We start from the raw sequence: 13,399 nt of genomic DNA, 5'->3' as shown, positions 1-13,399 counted from the left end.
GAAATATCTGGTGTCTGAATTTTTCTGTCTTCTGCATGTAAAACCAAAGAGTATGTCCATCCTGTGTGGTCACATATGGCACGGGAAACTTCCCTTTTGCAACAGAAGGAAAGCTTTTTAATTTTTTTTATAACATCAGACCCTATAGGGTAGAATCATAGAATGACTAATGTTGGAAAGGACCACTTTGATCACCTAGTCCAACCATCAGCCCATCACACGACGCCCACTGACCATGTCCCTCAGTGCCACATCTCCACAGGTCTTGAACACCTCCAGAGCCAGTGACTCTGCCATCTGTCTGGGCAGCCTGTGCCAGTGCACCACCTCTCTTTCAAAGAAATTTTTCCTTATACCCAATCTGAACCTCCCCTGGTGCAACTTGAGGCCATTCCCTCTTGGCCTATTGCTATTACCTGGGAGAAGAGGCCAATCCCCACCTCACCCCTACCTCCTTTCGTGAAGTTGTAGAGTGTGATAATGTCCCCCCTGAGCCTAGTGGAGTAATCCTAGTGGTTGTACCCTACTGCAGTTAGTCCTCTTCCCCGCCTTTAAATCCAGTATTTCAAGTTAAGCAGGATTTTTTTTTCCTGACACAAAATGAGACATTTACTTTTGAAGTTGATTGAGATTTCTTTCCCATGTATTTACATTCTTGCAATAAAGCTTAAAAGAAAGAAAGCTTACAAGCTTTGAAATCTATTCCAAAACAAACAAGATGAAATATTCATTTAAAAGCACGTCAACAAAAGGCTTTGACTTATTCAGAAATTTTTAATGATTTGAGTGCCAAGACGGTTCTGAGAATTTACAAAGTTTTGATTGACCCCCAAAGACTTTCGATAGAGGAAAATCTTTGCTTCATAAAACTACTTTGGCTGTCAGTGACCTCTGTCGGATGTGTGCCCTTCTGCTTTCCTGCCTGCCCACTTGCTTCCTTACTCTGCAGCATGTTGTAGGAGATGTTCTGCCATGCCTGCAATCCATGATCATGAGCTGTGGGACCAAGGGAGCTTGGGAACTGCCAGTGCTCTTCCTACTGTCACACAGCACACTGGGATTGTTGGTGTGCTCTCTTAGCATGCGCTTGTGGGGAAAAGAGAGTTTTGGACATGGAGGTACTTCCAGGTGGAACTTCTCACCACTAATTCTGGGCATTCTCACCCCACTGCTTAATGAATACTTTGAATGGTCTGTCACAAGTTTTCTATGCAAGACAAATTGGCCGTACAGAAAGAACGATGGTGCCCGTTTTGTTTCATTATTTGCAGCAACATGCTCCATTTTTCAGTGGGGGAAAAATTAGGGAAGGGAAATTGCTTATAAATAGACTTGTTAATTACAGAGCGTTTTAGACCTTCCTAGTAGTGAGAAAGTGATAGAAATATGGGCTTGCTTTGGTTACTGAGCTCCTCAGCAGTAGAACTGTGTTGCAATGCAGCTCTTCAGTGCTCAATAGCTACAGTGGGACATGTTTGTCTCCTCTTTGGACACTATAAGAGTAGTGGCATCCTTGATTCAGGTTGTTCAAAGATCAGTACCTACACTGAGCTTTGTTGTGTACATCTGTTGAAGCCCTCTGCTTGCTTCCTATGAAATGGCATAAACGTAGGCACTGGTTTTGGTGAGACTTAAGCATACATTGTGATATTTCACTGTAAATGGTGCTTATAATTGCAAGAAGCTGTGTAGTTCCTGGGAGCTTGACAAATCTCTTGTGATCTCCACCACTGTTTGCAAAGAAGCAACAATTTTTTTTCTCTTCTTTTCTCTCCATATTTGCTATAAATGTTTTTCTCTTTGAAAGGGAATCACAGCCACTTTTGTTTCCTCCACTCTGTCGTAATTCACAGGCTGTGCATGAAGGAGGTTCTTGAGAATCGTCTCATGCTGGAGTTAAATCCATGTTACCTGGCATGTGTGTGTCTCACAGGTCTCCTTGAAGAGTGATGCTGGCATTCAGTTGGATTTGAGTTCTTCCATCATATTGGGGTTAACATCAGCCTGACCTGAGGAGCTGCAGCAGTTTCACAGGCGCATCTCAGCAAAAGCTGCATTAGCCTTCAGTGCTGATGTTAGATCAGTGGTGACGCATCTCCCAGGGAAGGAGAGGCTGGGAGATGGCACAGAGAGGTCTACTTCTCCTGCAGCCATTATGTGAAGACCCCTTTGAGCTGTGCTTGCTATAGTGTCAGGTGTAGAAGTCTGTAAATGATCTATAAAATGAATCAGTTTGAGGATTGTGTCCTTACAGTCAGCTGGAAAATAGGAATGCTTCATTGTGCTCTGTCACTCAGTCCTTCTACACTGCCTACTGCTGGGTCTCCTCTGGGCTAATTCAAACATCCCAGTTTTAGAGGCTTCAAGCACCCTTGTACAAAAAATGTATTAAAAAGACACAATAAATGCTTAATGAACGTGGAAGGGGCAGTCTGAATTAGTGACTAGGAAACTAGAAAAAAATTCCCATTCCAGGGCAGTTGTGTAGGAAGAGATCTTGAATGAAGCATTCCCACATTTCTGCTCAACCTTGTGCCTGTTTTTCTGTACCCTGAGCATCCTGGGGCAGAGTCCAGTTAGCTCTTCACAAGCTGAAGCACAAGGTCCTGCAGCACCTGGGTGCTCTTGTCCTACAGATCTCATGGGAACAAAGCCATGCTAATGCCTGAGTGTTCAGACTATGGGTGCTGACAGTCCTCTCTCCTTTGAGCCCCTTTGTGTTAGAAATGCAGCAAAAGCCTGGCCCCGTGTTAATGGGTGTGCTCATGGGAAAGGTCTTTCACTGAGATGCAGGGGCTGTTTGGAATTGAGCAATAAGAAATAATTGGCAGGAAGTGGCTGCAGTGCTTTAGTCATTAGGACGGCAGTAAAATTGAGCACTGGAAGGTCGTATCTTCCGTCCTATCTAGTGCTGCTTCTGAATGAGGAGCAGAGCTCAGGTCAGGTCTGCGTCTCTTCTTCTGTTCTTTTTAAAAACTGCTTTCAATATCATTGCTTTGGCGGCAGGTCCTTCACATAGCCGGAAGCAAGACTTATTTCCAACTCAGGAGTGGGGTGGGCTGGCTCTGGGGCAAGAAGCAGCAGCAGCCATACAAGCTGATGTCTCAGTAACTTTTGCTTTTCTTTCCACAGCCCTTTTCAACCTAATTCCTGTGGGTCTTCGTGTGGTGGCAATCCAAGGGGTGAAGGCAGGCCTGTACGTTGCCATGAACGCTGAGGGCTATCTCTACAGCTCAGTAAGTACTTGCACCCCTGGTGGCTGGGTTTTGTAGGCAGGAGGGAGGACTTGGAGGCAGTTTTACTGAAAGTCATGCATCGGAAAGCCTGTAAAAGTAGGAATGGTGGGAGCTGCTGCAAAGCCATGCAATATTCACTTCAAAGTGTCTCCATGGAGTTTCGTGGTAATATTTCCTGACCTGTGAAGATATACTTTGCGTTCCTTTGAGTAGTTACTTAATGTAGGTCACGTTGTAGAGGAGGTTTTGAGCTTTGCTGGGTATATTCTGGTTTCATATTTGTGAAATGGGATGGACTGAATGGAATTGGTTCTGAATTGCACCTGGAAAACTAATTGTAGGTGGTGCACCGGTGGGTCATACTCTGCTTTTGACTGCGGTGTAAATCCACTGCAATTCACTGACTTCATTAAAATGGTTCTGGACTGTTCTGTTGGCAGTGCTTCGGCGGAGCAGAATTACCCTGTATTTGTGTGGTCTTTTTATGCACATAAAAGATAAGTGAGGCATTTTTTTACTGACTAATTCCCCTATAACTTTCTTAGATGGCAAGAAAGGGCATGAGGTTATTCATAAGATTCTCATTTGAAGTAAGTAATTGATTTTCACACTGAATAATTGATTCAGTGATTTATTAAATATGGCAGCCCTTTGCCAGAAATTTTTATGCTTCAAATAACTTTGCTCTAGTTCTACATAGTAAGTAGCGATAGTTAATAACACACTTCTCATTTCTCTGGCTATGATATCTTTAAAGCGTATAGGCAAGATTCTAATCTCATCTCCATTTGTGTAAATTTACAGCACAGTGATTCTGCTCTTGTCTCAGCATTTACTTTGCTTTAAAAGCGTACGTGAGATTGGAGATGGGGCTGCTGAAAGGACAACAGCCTCTGATGTGGGGCATAAATGCTGATTTCCCTGGCCTGTCTGCTGTGTGCCTTCCCATAAACCTGTGGACCATGCGGTGCTGTACCATGTACGCAGACGAAGCCGATGCTGTGTTCCTGGTCAGCTCGAAACCAGTCACGTGGCTGGGATTTCCCCTGTTCCCTTGGGAGCTAATAAAGCTCTCTTTCCCCAGCAGCTCAGGGTAGAAAATGGCAAGTCGATGTGTTAGTATGCCTGGCGAGATAGGTCTCAAAACTGGCTGCTTGTCAAGAAGAGACAGAGAGATCAATCTGGATCTCTATGGATGCCAGACGCTTCCTGTTCTTTCATAGTCCAGTAAACATAAATGACTGCCTCTAAATAAGTTACGTCAGTTTACTAACAATGAAAATCTTCTCTTTTTGTAAAGCGATCAGAGTCCTAAAGGTAGATAGATGGTGGTAATACCAAGTGTGTGGTGCTGTGTTATCGGGTGTGCTTCCTCCTAGTCACAGAGTCAGGACTGAAGTTCTGCCCCATGCTTGTGCCGTGCTGGGAGTAAAGGGGTCCTGGCTCAGAGCTGAGGCTCCTCGTGTCACCGCTGCCCCCTTACATGAGGACTGCAGGAAGGCAGTGTGTGTCACCAGAGCCACACCTAGCCTGGCTGGTCCTTTTTGGAGCAATGAGGAGTGAGCATTTTCTGAACAAATATTTCAAGGGGGAGAAAGCTGTGGGGCTCAGGGAAGAGAAGAAATGGAGACTTGAAAGTATGGTGCTTGACAGCTAGGAGATCAGAGATGATGCAGAGGAGGAAGATCACTTGTGAGCAGTAGTGAGGCACTGGAAAGGGTGGGAGGGTCATACCAAGAGATGCTGGGCAGCAGGATAACCATGGAAAGATATCTGCTATTCATGTGAAGTGTCTTAAAATGCTTCAGATTGTACGTTATTCAAATGAGGGTGGTTTAATGGGGCCTGCTTATTCCTAGCAATTGTGCATATCTTAAATAGGAGGGTTAAGCAGGGAAGACTAAGGATGTGCCTCGATAGCCAGTGGTTAATGGAGTGCACCTCATTCCATGCCATGGCTTGACAGTATTCAGCTCTGTCTGAACTAATACAAGAGTGAAGCTGTTTTTCATGGACATGACTTAGGGGTTCTCTTTGCAGCAAATGGATGCTGCTGTCCCATTTCTGCTTCAGGGAGTTGGAACTTCTGGGATGGATCTTCCTCTTGTACTGACTGGTGTCTCTGTCTTACAATAATACGTCATTAAATTCACTGTGCTTTGCAGCAGATTCCAAGATAAGAAAGAAGAAAATCTGGGGATAATAAAGCCTGTTAGAAGCAGGGGGCATCGGTCAAGCCTCTCACAGTATCAAAGACAGGAGATTAGACCAGGGTCCCATAAAAGAACTGGATGTGTCTGAGAAGAGCTCAACCTGTCCAGGCAGCCTCTTGGATGCTGCAGCCTTCCTTGTGGGGCCGGAACCCACTCCAAGCCAACATTTGGCACGGCTGTGTCTGACTCAAAGACTGTGCCGAGGAATTGCTTTGGCAGCACTGACAGTCTGCTCCCCTCTGGGGTGAGCCGGCTGCGGCCATGCTGGCTGGACCTGACTGCTGCGCACACCGAAGGACATGTTGTCCCTATTACCTTGCTCAGCAGACCCTGAATTACAGCTTTGCACTGTTTTGGACTAGCTTCCTTTGTTGTTGTGCTTGCACCTGCTTTTTCCCTAGCCTTTTCTGAGGGATTTCTGGAAAATGGGTCAATATTCCCCATAGATACTGTTCACTCATGTAGATCCATTGATGAATGAACTTTTCCTGCTGCTTGGCTGCCTCGCCTGCTGTCTGTCCCAGACTAGCCTTGCTAGGACTTCTTGTAATGCCCTCAAACCTGAAATTGCTTTCAGATAAAACACAGCTGTCCAGGGATGTGCTGCTTCTTGCATTTTCTCCTCCTCTTGAACCCAGATTTTCTGCGACTGTAGCTGAGCACATCATCACTGCAGGGTTTGGTTGCTTGTTTTTTTTCTTAGTGTTTAATCTGTGTGTGCCAGCTGGGACCTTGGCTGACATCCTCTGCACTGGATCAAACCAGAGGCTATTATCAGCCTGGTCTTGGAGGTGGTTTGTGCCAACCCCTTCTCAGCATGGGCCAGTGGGCTCTTGAATGAATGAGTTTAGAATAAGCAGCCCTTGGAAAAAGTCTCCTCAGTGCCAATCAGCAGTGGTTCTCTGATGCTGGCGCTCTTTGCAGAAGCATGCAGTCTTCTCCAAGAATGATGTGTTTGGCCACATCCATACCTCTAGCAGTGAATTTCCTCATCTCTCCCATGCAGTTAGAGATGAGCAGGGACAGTGTAGGGTTGGTTTACTTGCTGCCTGCAGCAGACCACTGATCCCTAGCTAGCTTTACAGCTGGCTAAATGTGTTAGATGCCAAAGCTTGTTGGCTTGGGATTCAGCTGTTTATGACTTTTATGGATTGTTTATTTACACTTGAGACCTGCTTTTTTTTTTCTAGACTAGCTTATTGAGGTCTCTGAGGTCTGCTGTGGAATTAGGTGCTGAGTAGGCAAGAAAATCAGGTCTTATCTGGGGCTCTTGCCTTTGCAGACAGCAGGATGCAAAAGCACCGTCCTCACAGCAAGCTTGCAGAGTCATTGGTGAGTTCCCACTGAGGTTTGTTGTAATATGGAGCAGCTGTCAATTCCCTGGTGGTGCCCAAAAATTTTTATCAGCACCTGTTTTGGGGAGATGTGCAACCCTCCTGGGGATCCCCTGTTGGCATTTGATACCAAAGCAGCAATATACAAAGTGAATGAAGGGCAGTGGCGCTACTTGTAGTGTCTCAGCTCTTGGGAAGCTGAGACCAAGGGCTGGTTGTTGCAGAGGACAGGAAAACACAGAATAAAGAGGTACGTCCCGCTCCAGTGAGTTTACAGCTTAATCGTAACGGGAGAAGACACAGAACATGCTCTCCTGTCTGTCGATCTGCAGTTAATAGCTTCGCTACCAAATTAATTCCTACTTTCGTATAACCTTGCTAAGTGAAGTCGAAGCCATCCCTTCAGTCTCAACTCCCAGCTTTCTCTCCATCACTCCTCTTACATCTCAGAGGAGTATGGGGATGGGATCACCCCAAAAATAGTTTGGCTGAGAGGCAAGATCCTGGAGCAGATGCTTGTCAGTGGCAGAGCATCTCCAGGCCCACCCAGTCGCGCCAAGTATGCCAACGTTGCATCTCTCCATACGATATGTATAATTCAGTGGCGTTGCGGCTGGGATTGGTTTTGCCCCAAGTGCATAATGCTTCTCTTCTAAAATGTATTGCTCTCACATATTCCTTGTTGTTTAACTCTGAGTTCTAATTATTTTTGAAACGGCAAATCATGATACATAATTTATTGGAAAGACTGAGAAAACCCTAGCAGAGATTGGGAACGCAGAGGGGAAAAAAATGGGTCGCTTACCAGGACTCAGCATGGTTTTACAGTATCAACCTGCAAGTTGAAATGCTGAAATTAGAGCTTGAATCACTTCAAAGATTCCTGCTAATAAGGGAATGATTATGCACAATAAAAAAAAATCCAAACAGCGCTGAAAAAAAATGGAGTCATGTTAAGAGCTCAGTGTCTTTTCATTTTCCCTTTCTCTGCTTTTTTATTCTGCTCTATCATTTTGCATAATAAACATGTCTTGCATAATAATAAACAAGCATCTGGGGAAGGATGTATATTAACTGTATTTTTTAATCTGCTTGCGATGCTGTAACTATTTCGCTACAACTCCTCCAGGGTTGCTGCACTCTTATTTACATCGTTTCAAGGTCAAGGGCTGGAATCAATAATGCTGCATTCTCTCCCCTAATAGGCTTGGGGTGTTAACCTTCTGCCAGTGACATTTCTTTAATGCCTGTTTGACCGTGAGCCCTGCTAGTTGATTCCATCAGAAGTGCCAATCCATTGGGCAGGTATCCTGAACATCTCCTTTTTGCAGACTTTGCAGGCAAGCACGCTGCTGGGGGGATTCCCTGGTTTACATGGCTCATTAGGGAGCCAGGTCAGCAGAGACAGAAATGTCTCTAAAGGGAAAGCACAACAGGAGCCTGATTTAATGTGCTTTTAATTTTCCCCCCAAGGCATCCACTCTTTTTCGCTTGTGGTTTAAGGGGGTTTGCTGAAAAGAGACGTTAACTGGGAGATGTAAAATGCCTCCTGTCCCCAGGCTTAATCATTAATATGGAAGGAGTAAAATGGATGCTGGGGGCAAGCGGTTGTGCCAGGAAAGCCAGCCCCTGGGAGCAGATTCCTGCCTTGCGTCGAATGTTCCTAAAATACAGCTCATGAGTGCCCTGGTAGCATGGAAACCTGTAAACACATCTATCAATAGCCAAGCGGTCACTTTTCTACCAGTGAGGTGCTCCACCCATGTTGCTTGGCTGTTCTCATCTCTTAGAAGCAATGTGGTGCTCCAGCTTTCCATGTGCCTTGGCATTGAGAGCTCCTCTGTACTACATGAGACTCTGGGCTCAGGGATTGTTTGAGATGTGGTGGCATGATTGACATGTGCTAGAAACCAGTCTGACCTTACTTGGCAGCACCTCCTGGGCTGTTCATCCGACAGGAAGGCTGGCAGGAGAGCTGGGTGCTGTAGCACTGTGACTTTTTGGGCAGGTTTCTCATCTGGCAGCTCACTGAGGAATCTTGCTCCCAGGACTTCCCTAGCAGAAAACCACAGAGGGGCTCCTGGTTGAGGTTGCTGCTCTGTGTAGGGTCAGGCTTGGCTGTTGCCTGTGCTGCAAACAAAATCAGTAGCAGCAAGACATAATTTGCCCATGTTTGTTGCAGGGGAGTTGGACTAGATGGCCTTTAAGGGCCCCTTCCAACTCAAATCGTTCTGTGATTCTATGATAATCCTGTTTTCTTAGCTAGCTTATATAATAATAGTGCAATTTATAAAGAATGAAGAGGCATTTAAATAAGACTTGTCTTCTCCTAATCTTGGTTGCACAGGACATTTAGTAGTATGTTATGTTCCATGTAATGCCATCCAAAGAAGCAGGAATGAGACGTTCCCCTTGTAAGCAGTGGTCTGTCAAGATAGAAATGCATTATGGTCTTTTGCTGAAATTTCATTTTGGAAGAAAATTGGGGAAAAATACACCAGTGGTGCTGACTCATCTCATTTTGACACTTCCCCAAAGAAACGTTACAGATCCCCATTTTGAAGGAACTTCAGAATGTTTTATATTGCTTTACCATTCCTAATAAAATTGGAACAAAATGTTTAGATTTTGGCAGAGCATTATAATCCCACGTGGTTTCCTTCAAGTTTGAAAGGGGGAGGAGGTTAAAGCACAAGGAGAGCAAGGTTGCTCTAAACTGTAAGGAAGGCAAGATTCAAAATCTCAAAGATGAATCACAGTGATAGCTACCATCTTCTGCATAGCCTTCCTTTTGCTAATTTTCATGAGTCCAAGTGTGTAGCTCCAACTTTTGATAAGGAAGGAGGTAAAGTCTTTGGGGCAGACACTAAGCAGCAGTGGCAATCAGTTAACCACTGTAGGGGAAATGATGAAGTTGAAGCAGAAGAGAATGGTCGATGCAGTACAGCTGGATTTTGGAAGGAAACTCCAGAAAATGTCCAGACTGAGAATGGGGAGACATGCAGGGAACCCCGCAGTTAGCAGAGGTGATGTGAGTGGAGCAACCTGGCAAAGCTTGGAATACAACACTGCCGCAGATGTTCCTTGATTGCAGGAATGCCTCTGTTGTCATTGTGAGTAGCTTGTAACTGGGCACTAGAAGGATGAAGCTGGTAACAGTAATTTTTGAGTAGTGTTGGAACTAGGTGATCTTTAATGTCCCTCCCAACCTAAGCCATTCTATGATTCTATTAAAAATCATAGGCTGAGGCTGGTGTTCCACCTCTCTGTGGAGCTGATGTGGCAGAGCATCACCAAGGGTCGCTCAGTGCTGTGCTGTATTTGTTTCCTGTGTTGTTTTTGTCAGTGTTCACTCATAAGAGATGTTTCCAGCGCCAATGACATAGGCATTTGTCAAAAACAAATTAAGCTGAGAACTGCCAGAGTTATTACACCCAGACCAACCAACTCTCTGTCAGGAGCGTGGTCCACAGAGACAACAGCTGTCTGAATTACGATGCGTCAAGTTGTAGTGACATGAAACCTGGCAAATGGAGTTGACAGGTCAGGGGGAAAATTGCCGTGTTCACCATCTCCCTGTGAGCAGCCCTGGGGCTGTGTGTGCTTGGCTCCTTCCATGCAGGGACTCAGTGGGGCAAGAACTGCTCTGGTCCACAGCACCATCAATGGCAAGAGCAGCTCTGTGTTCTGCTGGTGTTGATGCACTTCTCCAGCCCCCATGAGTGATCTGGAGAGGTGGTGACAGCATAACTCCTTTTTATAGGCTTCTCTTTGCATCCTGCTGGCTGGGGGGGGGATGCAAGAATGACCGAGAGCTGAGCTCTTCTCCCTGGGCTAATAATTTGCTTTGCTCCAAATTCTCCAGTCTGATTTGCTTTTCTAATGCCATTTATCCCATGTCTTCTTTGTCCATAAATAGGGATGATATCTGTTTTCCACATGTGAAATCTAGATAAAACTCCAGCTTGCCAAGGGTAACAGTGAGATAATTAACATTTTGTTTTGTGCTGGAGAGAGGACAAATATTATCCTTCCTAAGTCCAGACTGTTTGATATGAAAGGAAGGCGGCAGGTTTTGAGAGAGGATGTGTTTGTCTGAGGTCAGATGTGTGTTAATGAACTGATTCCGATCTCCTTTCTGATAACACCCAAGTCAAATATAGAATGGATAAAACTTGTGAATGGCATGCCTTTGCCAAACAGTGACTAATGGCTCTGGAGGCGAAGGCAGGAGATACGACAGTCATAGGCAGGCTGAAAAACCTGAGAAGAAACCTTACTGACTGTGCATGTAATTATAACTGGGAGCCAAGTGATAGAAAACTTCTTAAAAGGGGAACATTGTTGGATTGTAATGCGATTTTCCAGGGGAAAGGAAGAGAAGTTCAAAATACTTGGGCTATTTCAAGCCAAACTGGCTGAATCTGGGGAATGTAGTGTACTGTAGCAGAAAGGCCTGGATGAGAGCCTGGACTTGGGTTTGCTGTGAAGATACCATCCTGACTAAGCACTAGCAAAGCAGAAATAATTTTTGTGAAGTCTCTGTACCCTGGGAGCTGAGTTCAGGTCCCATAACTTTTCATTACCATGAGTCCCAAGACTTGGGGCTGGCTTCTGGTACCTCTAGGAACTCAGGTTTCTTATGACTAATTTAACTTGGAGTTTTGTTGTGCTTTAGTTACATCATCCGATGGCTTTGGCTGCTCACCTTGTTGCTTTCTTCATTTTTCCTTTTCCTTAGCCATTCCTCATTAATTTTGTATCAGTATGTTTTGGACTACATACCCAAGAGGAAAGATTCATCTCATTGGGTGGACACCATTGCTTTTGGTTGATTAAAAAGGGATCCTTTTGCACTACTGATGCCATCCTTTCTTGAATGGTGGGAGGTACTTGCTGTGGAAAAGCTTGACAAGCTTTAAAGCTTTTAAATTACATAGACACACATGAATCACAGGTTAATTTGATATTTTGACATCTCAGCCACTGGGAAGGCAGTCAAGAGACTCTGTGAGTGTCCTGCTACCTCTGACATGCTGATGGCATCTGAGGTGCAGAGGAGCAACAGCCTGGGGAGCAGTGGTAGGCTTTCAGGCTCTTTTCAGTAAGTTACCTGAATCCCAGGAAGTTGGAATTATTTTGCTATTCAGAGCAATGCACTCTCCAATCCCCCAAATACATACATAGGCACCAGCCCTATGCTAAAAGCTTTCCAAAATATGAATACCCTCTTGACATAAATAAGATATGGCATGAAGATGGTAAGTCTTCATATCTCCCCACCATTTTCCTCCTGAGAAGGCTGAAGGGTTGACTTGTCTTTGTAGGAAGCTTCCTTGGTTGGCTGCTCTGAAAGCTGCACATCAGATGCATTATTGAAAGCAGCACGTGGGACTTGCATGCACACATGCACATGTTACAGACTCCCAGCTGCCATCTGGAGCACTGCAGAGGAATTACTGCAGCTGGGCAAAGATTGTCTGCTTCTCTGTAAAGCCTTGGAGACAGAAATCAGCATGAATCTCTTGCACAGCTTTTTCTCTTCCACCATTTAATCATCATAAACATGTAATAAGAGAGGGAGGAAAATAGAGCCAGTGGGATAATGAATATGGCTGTTAGGTGAGGAAGCACTCAGAACATCCAACTTTCTAGACACGTGCAAAGTGAGACAAGCAGCCAGGCTGGGGGTAATTCTGACGTTCCCACAAACACGTTTCCCCAGCAGGAGTCTCTCCTAAGCGAGAGTGGAAAAGGACAATTCTCTGCATCCCTGCCACAGTGTTCCAGGCCTGTGCACTCGTGCCAGGCACCATGTGTCTTTGAAGTGACTGCTTCCTTTTCCTGGAGGGTCAAGCTGAACACCAGTGGCTGATGGGCAGCCAGGTCAGAGAAGTACTGTGCTGCTTCAGTCTCTGATGGGAGCACCACTCATACACTGTCAGTGTAACGCAGGACCCAGCCTGTGGCTGTCACATATTAGGTACAGAGTCATTAAAATGCAGTTCTTTTGCCTAAAGCTACATACTCTGATTGGCCTTGAGGGACGTGCTCGTCTGAGGGCGTATGGGTCATCTGGGTCATGGGCAGTGGGAGGAATTAAGTCAGCTGGAGTTGCTGAGGCCGATGGTGTGGGCTCCGAAATGAATCTGTTATCATTTACCTGTGAGTTGCTTCTGGGCTCTCCCACGCTCTCAGATAATTCTCCCTCACCCTGGAAAGCTGCATCACATAGCAAAGGAAACTGAGCACAGAGGAGCATTGTGACGTGCTGAAGGTCATGCGTGGAGGCTGGATTAGTTCTTCTCTTCTTCCTGATCCTGATTCTTTGCCTTAATCAGGAGCTTTCTTTTGTATCGTTGTGGTTATTCAGAGAACTGGTGCATCAGCAGCAGCACAACTTATGTAGTATCTTGAGTCTGAGCAAATCAGTCTGCTTTGAAGCCTGCATGCTGTGTAGGCAGGGCTTGCTTCTCCCTCTCCATCTTCCTGTTTCATGTCTTTTCTGGCTCCTCAGCATTTTTGTCCCTAGCAATCTTCATTGAGGATAATGGGAGCAGGCAAAAGAACCTCCAGAGAGTCTTACTCTGCCAGCCATCTTCCCCTGTACATCTTA

At 45.3% G+C, this 13,399-nt stretch overlaps 1 protein-coding gene across 3 annotated transcripts in view; it reads left to right on the top strand.

Annotated features, from left to right (window-relative positions):
• Positions 1–13,399, top strand: part of FGF12 (fibroblast growth factor 12) — a 192,622-nt gene that overhangs the window by 128,440 nt on the left and 50,783 nt on the right. For all 3 annotated transcript variants that reach the window (XM_021394907.1, XM_021394906.1, XM_021394908.1), the window contains one exon: positions 3,133–3,236. In XM_021394907.1, coding sequence (XP_021250582.1) covers positions 3,133–3,236 — 104 coding nt within the window. The remainder of the gene's footprint in view (positions 1–3,132; positions 3,237–13,399) is intronic.

This window comes from Numida meleagris, chromosome 4 (assembly GCF_002078875.1).
Source record: "Numida meleagris isolate 19003 breed g44 Domestic line chromosome 4, NumMel1.0, whole genome shotgun sequence".
NCBI lineage: Eukaryota > Metazoa > Chordata > Aves > Galliformes > Numididae > Numida > Numida meleagris.
Note: the sequence above shows the minus strand (reverse complement) of the source record. Positions and strands in the feature narration are given on the sequence as shown.